The sequence below is a fragment of the Hypanus sabinus genome, chromosome 14 (genome assembly GCF_030144855.1).
Source record: "Hypanus sabinus isolate sHypSab1 chromosome 14, sHypSab1.hap1, whole genome shotgun sequence".
NCBI classification, from domain to species: domain Eukaryota; kingdom Metazoa; phylum Chordata; class Chondrichthyes; order Myliobatiformes; family Dasyatidae; genus Hypanus; species Hypanus sabinus.
Window position 1 is genome coordinate 35,028,101 of NC_082719.1, and position 15,534 is coordinate 35,043,634.

The following is a 15,534-nucleotide window of genomic DNA, read 5'->3' on the forward strand; positions in this document are numbered from 1 at the left end:
AAAGCAATCTCAGGCAGTTATTATTTAGAGGCGTCTGACTCTTGTGTGCAACAACAAGTGTTCATCATTCTCAATCCAAAGTTCTCAAGATAGTCAAAAATTGAGAGCATGGGATTTGATTTTATTTACTACCATGAAAACAGTATTCAATGATTTGTGTAGCTGATCACTTAGATTTTTGTAACAAGATGTCTGTGAATTACACAGTAAATGGAAAATATGTCAGATACGTATTTTGGTGAGCGGAAAAATTGCTCAACAGCCATAATACTGCCTCCCCCTTTGTACCTGTTTCTAGTCCCCTTACAAATAACAACTTTTGAATCATGCTTTCATCTTTTATGAAGTGAACATAAACAAGAAGCAAAGGTTTGTTGCCTGGCAAAGTTGACTCATCCAACTGCAGAGCCAATTCTACTATTCTAGGTAATTTGCACAATGAAGTTTTATCTATTCGTCTTTGAACAGAGTTGCTGCTGAGCAAAATTGTTTTTATTATTTGGTCTCGTGACTTTCACAAAGCTATTCTCTGAATCTCCTTTACTGCTGGCAAAATCAGTTCATCCCCAACTGTATGGGGCTTTCTAGATTTGGCAATGAGCAATGAAATGCAAACCATCTCTGTTTTGTTGGGAAATATGTTTGAAGTGTTATCAGTTTCTGAAAGTTTATACAAAATAACTGAAAATAAGTCAGATTTTTGCTTGCCTTACCAGTGTGTATGCTTTTGAGATGTCCAAGGAGCCTGGACTGTTTCATTGCTTCCATTTAATATCAGAGAAGAATGTATACAGTATACAACCTGAAATTATTTCTCTTCACAAACACCCACGAAACAGAAGAAAATCCCAAAGAAGGAATGACAAAAAATGTTAGAACCCCAAAGCCTCCCCAAACCCCTCCCATGCACAAGTAGCAGCAAAGTATCAGCCCTCTTCCCCCTCCCCCACTTGTTCCAGCAGGAAGCATTAGAGTTCACCCACCAAGCAAGCAATAGCAAGGAGGGAGAGGGAAAGACCGCTCACCAGCGGGATCCCACCACAGTTTCATTGCAGCTGCACATCACAAACTCCAACAGGACCCCTGCCACCTTGAAAAGAAAGAAAAGCTGCATTAAAGAGAAGAATTTAAGCTGTTTCGCATAATGAGTTTGAAGAAGTTGCCCTCTGGCGACATCTTGGCTCCTCCTCCTTTGCCTCATTTAAAAACTTTCACACAACAGATACATTTATTGGTTGCTTGGTGCTGGAATAAATCTGTATTTCAGATACTCCACACTGAACTGTCTGCACTTCTTTCACTTTTGGTCTGCTCCTGCCTTTCCATAACAATAACGGCCTATAATTCAAGCCCAGTCTCAAGCGCTGCGATCAACAAAGGGGGAAGTTGCAACGTCAAATTGTTGAAGCAAAATCTGAGTCTCTGCTTGAAGGCAAGGTGGGGCAGCAATATCGTTACTGGGTCGTAGCCTAGAGAAATGCCGTCAGGACTGATCGAGAGAGCAGATTCTGAACTTTACACCATTGAACGCCATACCCTTACTCACAGGAATGCGTCACTGCTCGATTAGAGTATGGGAATCATACTAGCTAACTCTGTACCACAGTAGTGAATGGCAAAACTGTGCAACCAGGTTTCTTATGATGTGCCAAATACTGCAGTGTTGCATTACTTTTTAACAACTATCGTGCGCTTCGAGAAAAGTTTAAGAGAATGGTGGGTTAGCAAAAGATGAGGTGATTATGTGATCATTGTAATCTATTATGTACTGAGGATCAAGCGTTATAATAAATAATTCATTTCTGAAATTAAGCCTGTAACCTCTCAGCTGCCCTCTTGCTTCGGAATGTTGCCCCCCCCCCTTATCTTTAGTGCCTCTCTAGAAACTCCCACAAGGGGGGGTGCACGATATTACGCACTTTGGGAATCACTGATTTAAAGCATTTCACCCAGCATCAGGTCATCATCAGCCAATTTACTCTGACATGGTCAGAGAAAAGATGCTCAAGAAGAAAAAGAATCTAGAGCTTTCCTGGTGAATATATGATGAATAAACTCTTTTCTGGCTTCAAGCCGGATACAGGTACAGGTTTCCCCCGCTATCTGAAGGTAGAGCGTTCCTATGAAACGGTTCGTAAGCCGGAATGTCGTAAAGCGAAGAAGCAATTACCATCTACTAATATAGGAAAAATTTGAGAGCGTTCCCAGACCCAAAAAATAACCTGCAAAATTATGCCAAATAACACATAAAACTTAAAATAACAGTAACATATAGTAAAAGCAGGAATGATATGATAAATACACTGCCTATATAAAGTAGAAATACTTTTCTGTAATCATTGAAGCACTGTATAGCGTAGCGAAAATCTCACTATGTAGCGGAAGCAGTCTCTCCAGTAACCCTTTAGCTGTGAAGCTGCCAAATCAAACCAAATAACACGTAAAAATACACAGCCTATATAAAGTAGAAATAGTGTATGTACAGTGTAGTTTCACTTACTGGAATCAGGAAGACAGCACACTGATGATGGTGTGTTAGGCTGAGTTGTTGGAGGTTGGGGTGCTCGGCAATTTTTTCCAATAAATTGCAGTTTTGTCACGGTTAAACACTTGCTTATACGAATAACCACTTTCTGTAATTATTTTCTTCAGATCTGCTGGGAACTTTTTGGCAGCCTCAGTATCAGCCGAAGCACTCTCTCCAGTAAACGTTAAACTGTGAAGCTGCCAAAAAGTTTGCAGCAGACTAAAAGAGACCACTTTGCTATGAACAGAACCAATAGTAACATCGGCAGCTTTCAAGATTCTTTCTGTCTGCATGTAAATAGTGCAAATGGTGGACGTAGGCAAGTTCAACGTGCGGACAGTGTCCTTACTTCGTTGACCACGATCGAAATGCTTAATTACATCCAGTTTTACACTAAGCGTAACACCCTTACAAGCTCTCTTAGGCTTTTCCGATACCTTAGGACACATCTTGCTGACGGATGCACAAAATAAATCGAGATAAATCTCAGATGCTCTGCGTTTAAGCTCTGGTGACCTGGTGCTGAACGCAGTTCCGGGGGAGGAGCTTGGCTGCTCGGGGCGCACGCTGCCTTTTTTCGTAAAAGCGAAAACTCTTTGGTTAGCTAAAACAGGTAACTAATGTAAGTTTTTCGTAAAAGTGAGGTGTCGTAAAGCAAATGTTCGGAAAATGGGGGCCACTTGTATCGATTATAACCGATGTTTCCGTGACAAATTCTGTCATTTTATTTAGGGATTATTCAGGAATTTTTGAGAAAAGTCTTCAATATTTTTGTGATAAGACGGTATTTCATTTTCATTTTAATAATAAGTCCTGCTGTGAAATTTAATTTCTTCTTTATCGTGTTTGACAAAGCAGACAGCACTTATTGCACTACAAATATAGTTCTGCACCTGGCAGGCAATAGGGAGGCACAGAGCAGCACTTGAGAATTGTTATGTTGGAAAGGAATGGAAACTGAAGAGTAATTTACTTTGTAAGACAAAACAATAGGTTTAAAAAAGGGGGAAAATCTAGATAATTTTAATTATTAAATATTTAGTAAATATCCAGAGTATAGTACAAGCCTTATGTAAACTGCAAATTTATATAACTATGTTGCTATAATCCTGTGAAGGTGGTCAGAATGTTTGAATAGCAGTGTTGAGAAATACGTAACTGTATCTGATTCAGTACTTGCACTTGGGTGAGGTAAAAGAATAAATGATGTAATAAGATTGTTCCCAAATAAAGGGAAGGGGAGAGTTAAAGGGTGTTTAGATTTAACACACAGAATTGATTGGTTTGGTTGCCATAATCCAACTGATGCCATTTTAACCTGTTTAACAAAGTCTTCATGAACGATTTTCTGATCAATACTTGAAACTGTGAAGTTAAAATATATGATCATTTACATACAATAATCCTATCCAATGATTAAAACCTTACAAACACCAAGATCTGGTTTTGATATTTTATAATGCTTAATATAAAATATTGAATAAGAAGTTTATTTGGATAAATATAAGTTTTGGAAATACATGAATAATGTTTGAATTTTTCCTGTGGATATTAGTCATAGAGTGTTGTGTGTGGTAGAGAATTAATTAATTGGTAATAGAAACATGAAACTTTTGGCTTAGGGAGGCTGTTGTATTTACGTCATCCATTTCCTGGCTCAACGTCCATCAACTTGGTACGTTATGCATTTCAAGAGCTCATTCGCCCTGTTTTTCGAAACCTCATATGTTCTGTTCCCTTTGTTCCAAGGTGATAAAACAACTCGATTGGTATCCAGTGCTGAGAGCACTCTCCCCCAGAGTATTCTCAGTGGTATTACCACATCCTTCCTGTGGTGTGGTGATCAGAAATGTATTCTGTGTTTACTTGTGACTAATATAAATATATATCGAAGCTGCTAGGCCTCTGGTGGAGAAATATAAATTGAGAGAAAGATACGCGTACATACCACTGATAAGGAGTGAGAAAAATTTATATTTATTTATCTCTCTCTCTCTCTCTCTCTCCCCTATTGATGGTGTGTATGTGTATTTTACTCTTAATCTCAGGTCCTCTACCAGAGGCCAGGGAGCTCAAGGGTTTGTTGCTGTATCCTTGCTGTTCCTAATCACTCTTCCGAACAGAGATCTCAGATATTGTTCCCAGGATTTATTGGTGCCTCTCCCAGTGCAGGCATACAACTCAACAAGTGCTCCTATCACCACCGGGATTACTCTGGCTTTAACCTTCCACATCCCTTCTATCTGCTCTTTCAAGCCCTGCTATTTCTCCAGCTTCTCGTATTCTTTCTTCCTGATGTTACTGTCTATCAGGATTGCTGCTTCTATTATTATTGCTTTCTTCTGTCCTGTGTTCAGTATAACTAAGTCTGGTTGCTTGGCCAGTACCTGCATATCAATGTGCATTTGGAATTTGCACAGGTCTACTTTCTTGGGTGTTTCCCATTTGGACTTGGGAGTGTTTAATCCACACTCAGCGCAGATATTTCTGTACATAATTGCTGTAACTTGGCTGTGCTGTTCAGTGTATGCTGTCCCTGCCTGTATCTTGCACCTTGCTGCTATGTGCTGGATTGTTTTAGTGAATTCCTTGCGCAGTCCGTACTGCACACTGGATGGCAGGCAGCAGCGGCCTCAACGGATTCAGGGAGCACGGGCAGCTGTGAGGGCTTTTTAAAAAATCAAACTTCCTTCAACTTCCATCCTGCTCTTAGATTCACTTGGTCAATTTCTGGCACCTCTCTCCCCTTTCTCAATCTCCCTGTCTCCATCTCTGGAGACAACCTGTCTACAAACATCTTTTATAGGCCTACAGCTTCTCATGGCTATCTTGATTATACCTCTTTCCACTCTGTATCCTGCAAAAATGCTATTCCCTTTTCTCAGTTCCATTGTCTGCACCACATTTGTTCCCGGGATGAGATTTTCCTTTCCAGGCCTCCTTCAAACAAGATGGTTTCCTTTTTCCATAATTGATGCCGCCCAGAATTTCATCTCCTCCATTTCCTGAATATCCAAGCCTACCTCATCTTCCCACTGCCTTAACAGAGTTAGAGTTCCTCCTACCCTCATCAACAATCCCATGAGCCTCTGCATCTACACATTATTCTCTGCAACTTGTGCCATCTGCAACGGGATCCTATCATCAAAAATCTCTTTGTTCTCCCCCTCCCCCACTGTCCACTTTCCACAGGGATTGCTTCTTCCTTGATTCTCTTGTTCATTTGTCCCTTTCCACTAATCCTTCTCCTATCACGTATCTCTGTAAGCAACAGAAATGCTACACCTGCCCACTCACATCATTCCTTACTTCCATTCAGGGCCCCAAGCAGACCTTCCGGGTGAGGCAACACTTCACATGCAAATCTGTTGGGGTCATTTATTGTATCCGGTGCTTCTGATATGTTGATGAGAACTGACCTAAATTGTGGACTGCTTCACTGAGCACTTCCACTCCCTTTGCCAAAAATGGAATTTCCTGGTGGCCAACAATTTTAATACTATCCCCCCTTCCATTCTGACATGGTCTTCCATGGCCTCCTCTTCTGCCATGATGAGACTATGCTCAGGGTGTAGGAGCAGCACCTCATATTCTATTTCGCTAGCCTCCAACCTGATGGCCTGAACATTGATTTCTCCTTCTGGTAGTTTTTTTCCCTTCTTCCTTGCCTCCTCTTCTCTTCCCCCACTCTGGTCTCTTGCCTCTTCTTACCTGCCAATCACTTCCTCTCCTTCTCTTTCCCTTAGCTGATTCATAGAAAACTCACAGCACAATACAGGTCCTTTGGCCCGCAAAGCTGTGCCGAACGTGTCCTTATCTTAGAAATTACCCAGGGTTATCCATAGCCCTCTATTTTTCCGAGCTCCATGCACCTGCCCAGGAGTCTCTTAAAAGACTATATCGTATCTGCCTCCACCACCACCGCTGGCAGCCCATTCCATGCACTCACCATTCTCTGCATAAAAAAACTTACCCCTGACGTCTTCTCTGTACCTACGTCCAAGCTCCTTAAAACTGTGCCCTCTTATGCTAGCCATTTCAGCCCTGGGAAAAAGCCTCTGATTATTCACACAATCAATGTGTTAATCTGATCTGGACCCTCTCCAATGCTAGAACATTTTTTCTTAGATGCGGGCCCTATAACTGCTCAGAATATTCCAAGTGCGGTCTGAAAGCTACCTTATACAGCCTCAGCAACACATCCTTGCTTTTATATGCTTGTCCTCTTGAAATGAGATTAAACAATAGGCTTTCCTGGGTGAGTGAGAGTGGAAGATGTGACAGAACCCATGGCCCAATTCCTGGACAAGTGGTGGGTTTCAGAAAACCTCCTTGGGACGGACTGTGTCTTGCAGAACTGGAGTTGGCTCTCTAACTCCACATACCCTCCACTCACTCTTCCCTCCAGTCCTCCCAGTTTCCTCCTCCTCCATCTCTTTACATATTCCACCTATCACCACCCAGCTTCTCACTTCATTCCCATTTTTCTTCCTCACCTACCCACCTGACTTCAACAATCACACTCTAACTCATCATTGTTCTCCTCCCCCACCTTTTTATTCTGGCATTTCCCCCCTCTTCCTTTCCAATCAAGACAAAGGATCTTGGCCTGAAACGTCAACTGTTTATTCATTTTCATAGATGCCGCCTGATGTGAGTTCCTCCAGCATTTTTTTGTGAGTTGATCTGGATTTCCAGCATTTGTAGAATCTCTTATGTAAGAACGTAAGACCATAAGATATAGGAGCAGAATTAGGCCATTTGGCCCATTGAATCTGCTCTGCCATTTCATCATGACTGATCCTTTTCTCCTCTTGGCCCCAGTCTCCTGCCTTTTCCCTGTATCCCTTTGTGCCCTGATCAATCAAGAAACTGTCAACCTTTGTCTTAATTATACATAAAGACTTTGCCTCCACAGCTACCTGTGGCAAAGAATTCCACAGATTCATCACTCTCTGTCTAAACAAATTAATCATCTGTTTTAAAAGGACACCCCTCTATTCTGAGGCTGTGCCCTGTGGTCTTTAGACTCTCCCACCAGAGGAAGCATCCTCTCTGCATCCACTCTATCAGGGCCTTTCACCATTCAACAGGTTTCATCTCATTATTCTGAATCGTCATGAAAACAGGCCTGGAGCCATCAAATGTTCTTCATATGACAAGACATCAAATCCTGGAATAATTTTCATGAACCTCCTTTGAAGCTTCTCAAGTTTTAGCACATCCTTTCTAAGATAAGGGGCCCAAAACTGTTCACAACACTCCAAGTGAGGCCAGTGCTTTATAGAAACATAGAAAATAGGTGCAGGAGTAGGCCATTCGGCCCTTCGAGCCTGCACCGCCATTCAGTATGATCATGGCTGATCATCCAACTCAGAACCCCGTACCTGTTTTCTCTACATACCCCCGATCCCTTTAGCACCCAGGGCCATATCTAACTTCCTCTTAAATATAGCTAATGAACCGGCCTCAACTGTTTCCTGTGGCAGAGAATTCCGCAGATTCACCACTCTCTGTGTGAAGAATTTTTTCCTCATCTCCGTCCTAAAAGGCTTCCCCTTTATCCTTAAACTGTGATCCCTCGTTCTGGACTTCCCCAACATCGGAAACAATCTTCCTGCATCTAACCTGTCCAATCCCTTTAGAATTTTATACGTTTCAATAAGAACTTCCCTCAATCTTCTAAATTCCAGTGAGTATAAGCCTAGTCGATCCAGACTTTCTTCATATGAAAGTCCTGTCATCCCAGGAATCAATCTGATGAACCTTCTCTGTACTCCCTCTATGGCACGAATGTCCTTCCTCAGATTAGGGGACCAAAACTGCACACAATATTCTAGGTGCGGTCTCACCAAGGCCTTGTACAACTGCAGTAGAACCTCCCTGCTCCTGTACTCAAATCCTTTTGCTATGAATGCCAACATACCATTTGGTTTTTTCACCGCCTGCTGTACCTGCATGCCCACCTTCAATGACTGGTGTACAATGACACCCAGGTCTCGTTGCATCTCCCCTTTTCCTAATCAGCCACCATTCAGATAATAATATGTTATCCTGTTCTTGCAACCAAAGTGGATAACCTCACATTTATCCACATTAAATTGCAACTGCCATGAATTTGCCCACTCACCTAACCTATCCAAGTCACCCTGCATCCTCTTAGCATCCTCCTCACAGCTAACACTGCCGCCCAGCTTCATGTCATCTGCAAACTTGGAGATGCTGCATTTAATTCCCTCGTCTAAGTCATTAATATATATTGTAAACAACTGGGGTCCCAGCACTGAGCTTTGCGGTACCCCACTAGTCACTGCCTGCCATTCTGAAAAGGTCTCGTTTACTCCCACTCTTTGCTTCATGTCTGCCAACTAATTCTCTATCCACATTAATACCATACCCCCAATACCGTGTGCTTTAAAGTTTGCACACTGATCTCCTGTGTGGGACCTTGTCAAAAGCCTTTTGAAAATCTAAATATACCACATCCACTGGCTCTCCCCTATCCACTCCACTAGTTACATCTTCAAAAAATTCTGTAAGATTCGTCAGACATGATTTTCCTTTCACAAATCTATGCTGACTTCGTCCGATGATTTCTCCTCTTTCCAAATGTGCTGTTATCACATCTTTGATAACCGACTCTGGCATTTTCCACCAATGTCAGACTAACCAGTCTATCATTCCCAGGTTTCTCTGTCTCTCCTTTTTTAAAAAGTGGGGTTACATTAGCCACCCTCCAATCCTCAGGAACTAATCCAGAATCTAAGGAGTTTTGAAAAATTATCACTAATGCATCCACTATTTCTTGGGCTACTTCCTTAAGCACTCTGGGATGCAGACCATCTGGCCCTGGGGATTTATCTGCCTTTAATCCCTTCAATTTACCTAACACCACTTCCCTACTAACATGTATTTCCCTCAGTTCCGCCATCTCACTAGACCCTCGGTCCCTTACTATTTCCGGAAGATTATTTATGTCCTCCTTAGTGAAGACAGAACCAAAGTAGTTATTCAATTGGTCTGCCATGTCTTTGTTCCCTATGATCAATTCACCTGTTTCTGACTGTAAAGGACCTACATTTGTCTTGACCAATCTTTTTCTTTTCACGTATCTATAAAAGCTTTTACAGTCAGTTTTTATGTTCCTTGCCAGCTTTCTCTCATAATCTTTTTTCCCTTTCCTAATTAAGCCCTTTGTCTTCCTCTGCTTGTCTCTGAATTTCTCCCAGTCCTCAGTTATGAAGTCTCAACACTACATCCTTGCTTTTATATTCTATTCTTCTAGAAATGAATGCTAACATTGCTTTTGGCTTTCACACCACTGTCTCAACCTGCAAATTAATCTTTAGGGATCCCCCTCCCCACCAACTCCCCCTCCCATGCACAAGCAGCAGCAAGAAAGCATCAGCACCCCCTCCACCGGGCACTGGTGCAGTAAAGCGTCTCCCTAATAAGGGAAAAAGAGATGAGACATAACACAGCAAGAGGGGAGACATGACTAACAACTCGCTGATTTATGATGTTGAAGTCTGTTCCGTTGCTTTTTCCGAGCTCTGTGCCCAGAGGTTCAGTACCAAAAGGGTGCAGCACCCTGGACACAACCCCCAGCAGCTAACCCACTGCTTCCGATGTTCTGTGTTCTCCCACGACTCTTCATTCAGGGGCACCGGCCCAGAATCGGCACGCCCTCAGCCATGAAATCCTGGAACCCTCCAGGCACACTCGTCTTCCAGGCTGTGTCTAAGGATATCAGAAAGCGGCCAGTCGTGAGGCTCTGAGTGTGGGTCCCATTTCTGCAAAGAGCCAAGGTCAGAGTGTAACTCCAGGTCAGGGTCTTCAAAAGAACCTTGAAAGGATAAAAAGAGATATCAAAGATAGAAATAAAGCTGTTTCCGAAGACGCTCGCAAAGGAGTCGCTATTTAGCACTATTTTAAATTTGCCCCGCCTTGTTAAGCATCTCATGTGTGGCACCTTCTCAAAGGCCTTCTGAAAAATCCAAATACACATCAACCAATTCTCCTTTGTCTATCCTGCTTGTTATTTATTCAAACAATTCCAACAGATTTGTCAGGCAAGATTTTCCCTTGAGGAAACCATGCTGACTATGGCCTCTTTTACCATGTGCCTCCAAGTACCCTGAGATGTCGTCCTTAATAAGTGACTCCAACATCTTCCCAGCCACTGAGGTCAGACTAACTGGCCTATAGTTTCCTTTCTTCTGTGTCTCTGCCTTCTTGAAGAGCGGAGTGATATTTGGAATTTATGAATCTTCTGGAAGCATTCCAGAGTCTAGTGATTCTCAGCAATCTCTTCAGCTACCTCTTTCAGAACCCTAGGGTGTACACCATCTGATCCAGATGACTTACCTACCTTTAGACCATTCAGTTTCCCAAGAACCTTCTCTCTAGAAATGGTAACTTCACACACTTCATGACATCTGGAATTTCCACCATACTGCTAGTGTCTTCGACAGTGAAGATTGATGCAAAATGCTTATTCATTTCATTTTCCATTTCCTTGTTCCCCCATCACTACCTCTCCAGCATTGTTTTCCAGTTGTCCAATATCCATTCTTGCCTCTCTTTTTCGCTTAGTGTATCTGGGGAAAAAAAACTTTTGGTATCCTTTTTAATGTTACTGGTTACCTTATTTTTCATATTCTATCTTTACCTTAATGTCTTCTTAGTTGCCTTCTGTTGGTTTTTAAAATCTTCCCAGTCCTCTAACTTCCCATTAATTTTTGCTCTGTTTTATGCCCCCTCCTTGGCTTTGACTTCTCTTGTTAGCCATGGTTGTGTCATCTTGCCTTTAGAATACTATTACTTCTTTGGAATGTATATATCCTGTGCCTTCCAAATTGCTTCCGGAAATTCCAGCCATACTGCTCTGTCATCATTCCTGCCATTCTTTTCTGGCCAACTCTTTTCTCATGCCTCTGTAGTTCTATTTTACTCCACTATAATACTGATACATCTGACTTGATCCTCTCCTTCTGAGTTTTCAGGGTGAATTCAATCATATTGTGGTCACTTACCCCCAAGAGTTCTTTAACCTTAAGCTCTCCAATCAATTCTGGTTCATTGCACATCACCCAATCCAGTAAAGCTGATTCTCTAGTGGGCTCAACCACGAGCTGCTCTAAAAAGCCATCTCACAGGCATTCTAGAAAATTCCCCTCTTGGGATCCAGCACTGACCTGATTTTCCCAGTCTACCTGTCTATTGAAATCCCCCTTGATTATTGCCCTTTTTGCATGCATTTTCAGTCTCCCTTTGTAATTGTAAACCCCATCCTTGCTACTGTTTGGGGGTCTGTATACAACTCCCATTGAGGTCTTTTTACCCTTGCAATTCCTTAGCTCTATCCACAACGATTCAACACCTACTGACCCTCTGTCACTTCTTTCTAATGATTTGATTTCATTTGTACCAACAGAGCAATGCCACCCCCTCTGCCTTTCTGTCTGTCCTTTCGATGCAATGTATATCCTTGGATATTAAGCCCCCAGCTATAATCTTCTTTCAGCCATGATTCAGAGATGCCTTCAACGTCATACTTGCCAATCTGTAACTGTGCTACAAGTTCAACTACTTTATTCTGTATACTGTACGTGTTCAAATATAACACCTTCAGTCCTGTATTCACCATTTTCGAGTTTGTCCACCTTTTATGTTGCATCCTGTTGATTGCAGTTTTGCCCTATTAATAGTCTCCCTTCACTGCACTGCCTCTATTTGTAACCCAGCTACCTCATCTTCAGCACTGTCATCCGCCTTTCTGTGATACTTCTTGTGTTGACATACACATAGTTCAGGGCACCAATCGCATCATCAACAGCCTTTTTATTCCCAACTTTATCTGAGTTCTTACCAACATCTGTCTCCACAACCTCTCCACTAATTGTTTTGGCAGTCTGGTTCCCATCCCCCTGCAACTCTAGTTTAAACCTCACTCTGTAGCATTAACAAACCTTCTCACTAGGTTATTAGTCCCCCTGCAGTTCAGGTGCAAACCTTTCCTTCTGTACTGTTCCCACCTTCCTAATAATCCAACAATCTTGTGCTCACCCTCCTACATCAACTCCTTGGCTACATATTAAACTGTATAATATTCCTTGTTCTGGCCTCAGTAACACATGACACAGGTAGCAATCCTGAGATCATAATCCTGGAGGTCCTGCCCTTTAACTTGGCACCTAATTCCCTGATTTCCTTATGCAGAACATCGTCACTTGTCCTACCTATATCATTGTTCCCTACATAGACCATGGCCTCTGGCTGCTCACCCTCCCACTTAAGAATGTTGAAGACTCAATCGGAATTGTTCTGGGCCCTGGCACTGGAAGACAACATATCACCCAGGAATCTCATTCTCACCCACAGAACCTCCTGTTCATTCCCTTAATGAATCCCCATCACTGCAGCCTGCCTGTTCAACCCCTTTCCTTTCTGAGTCACAGAGGCAGACTCAGTGCCAGAGATTGACCGCTGTGTCTTTCTTCTGTTAGGTCAACCCTGCTGAACAGTATCCAAAGTGATAAACCTGTTGTTGAGGGGATGGCCACAGGGTTACTCTGCACTGGCTCCTGCACTAAATGAACTCCCATTGACCTTGCATTTGGGGTGGGTGACCAACGCTGGAGAGGTGGGGTGGTTTGCAGGTGCACTGATGTGAGGTGAGCAAGCAGTGGGATTATGTTGTGACTGTGAAACTGAGGTGGAGACGTTGGTTGTTTCGCTTACCCAAGGAAGCGATGATTCACAAAGGAATAGGAAGAAAAATTGTTGACTTCATGGGGCTTGTGGTTAGTTCATGAGTTTTCCTAACAAACATTTTATTGAAATTGTTCATATAAACATCACATTAAGCCTTAAAGTCTTGGAGTAGGTTTTCAACTTGCCATATACAGGTAGCTGTAATTTTTAATTTCATTTGGAACAGGTGTGTAGATGACTATATTTTCCTTTGAAGCGTTAACTGACATTTGTTAACATACCTTTTAACTGAGTTATATCATTCTACTCCAGAAATGCTGCCGTCTGAAGTGTTTACATTGAGAAATCCTATAATAAATTTGGATTTAGAATTCATGATGGAAAAATTGATAAAATGAGCTATCCTAAAATCAGAGGTGGTGACATTTGCAAGAACTTGTTTTTTCCTTTAAAACTTGCTTTGCTTAAAATCTGTACTTCGTACTCCTTATGTGTGGCGGAATGCTAAATTGATCACTTTCAAATCACAGGCCACAAATTCGAGATGTGCAATAAAATTTGATTTCATTGAATTTATGTGGAAAATAAAGCAAGTAAATCAACATTTTTGTTTCAGCTCAAAAAGTGTGGAAGTAATTCCAGGATCACATTCTAATCTCTAGCACTTTACTTAAAGATAACTGCGCAACATTGAATGCAGAATGTGTGGATGAAGATGATCGACATTCTTTTGAGGCTATTAGAATGATACACAAACAAATGGATGATGATGCTGATGGAGATGTTGATGTAGAGGAAAGTCATGAGGTAAGACAAATTTTTGAGCATGTAACAGCCTAAACTCATCATTTTTAAACTCCTGTAATATAGATTTCATACCCTACTTAAGTTTCACTTTTGATGTAAATATGCAAACATTAGCTTAGGTTGATTTAAGAACCTTGATGTTGTTATCCGGCTGGTAATTTTGACTAACTTGAAATGTTTGATGGAGCTTAAGTACTTAAAATGCGTAATACTGTGTCATGCACATCAGAAAGTTTCTTCGTCCTATCTTTAGTTAGCTACTTTCAGACAGAGGCTTTGTTAATCTTAGTAACAGGAGCAAGGGAAGAGAAAATGAATCAAGGTGTTCCACTGCCACTCTCTACCAAATGTATCTATCATTGGTGTCCCACAAATGCAGGATTGTGTTTGATATTGGTGCTCTCCCTGTAAACATCTTGCTGAGCAGATTTCGTGGGCCAAGTGGCCTAATTCTGCTCCTATGTCTATGTTGTATGGTCTTATTTTTATATTTATTGGTTAGAAGCAAATAACTACTGCAGCTGTGAATGGGGGTATATTTCAGTTTGCCAACATCAATTCAATCTTAGTCCTTGTGAGTTTCCTGCAAGTTCTGAAATCAGAATTTGGAACTGCCTTATTGGAATAGATTAAGGTATGACAGAGCAAGACACCTCAGAACTTGAAGTTTATTATCCACTCAGAGACAATTGAACCTTAAGTGTAGGGAGGTGACAATATTGTAATAATGCCCCCAAGAGGCCTGAAGGAAACTCAGGTGACCAAGGCTTTTGCTTTTAGCTCTAGGTTCATTGCTGTTGACAGAGCACTAAATTGTTAAGGAGGGTGCAGGCAGCTCTGTGTTCCTTTGATGCCAATGACAGAAATCTAATTTTTGTAAACAAAAGAAATTCTGTAGATGCTGAAATCCCAGAGTAACACATGCACAATGCTGGAGGAACTCAGCGGATCAGACAGCGTCTCTGTGGAGAGGAAGCTTCCTTCTTGTAAATTCTTGCTGGGATTTAGACATGCATTTAGCTGCTGTTTTCTGACATATAAGTAAGCATGGAAGAGTGTTTATAAGTGTTTTAATCACAAACAGGATTATAGCTGGTTGTAATTTGGTTCTCATCTGATTAGAACAAACATGGGTGTATTCCTTTAGGTTCAGTGTACCCCTGACTCTACGTTTGGAACCCACAATTAATTTAACTTTTAATGTACTTTGGTGCAGATTGCATGTACTTCTGACAATTCCCTACTGCTTCTAGTTAGGATATGGTCAAGTAACACTTGGCTGTCAATGACCTTTACCTTCCTGAGGTGACGCTTGCCTGTTTTTCTGGGAATTGTTAAATACACAGAACGGATGTCTTTTCAAAACACGTTTTTAAAATTTCAACTTGTAAGTTAACTGTGTATGCATTTCACTGCAATTTAAAATAATGAGTTGATTAATAAATTACAGCTAGGCCTGTACCTCGAAACATTCAGGACTTTTT

The 15,534-nt window shown here is 41.6% G+C and overlaps 1 protein-coding gene across 2 annotated transcripts in view; it reads left to right on the forward strand.

Annotated features, from left to right (window-relative positions):
* The window catches only part of stim2b (stromal interaction molecule 2b), a 159,297-nt gene that overhangs the window by 32,735 nt on the left and 111,028 nt on the right, over positions 1-15,534 (forward strand). For both annotated transcript variants that reach the window (XM_059989006.1, XM_059989005.1), the window contains exon 3: positions 13,920-14,050. In XM_059989006.1, the coding sequence (XP_059844989.1) occupies positions 13,920-14,050 (131 nt within the window). The remainder of the gene's footprint in view (positions 1-13,919; positions 14,051-15,534) is intronic.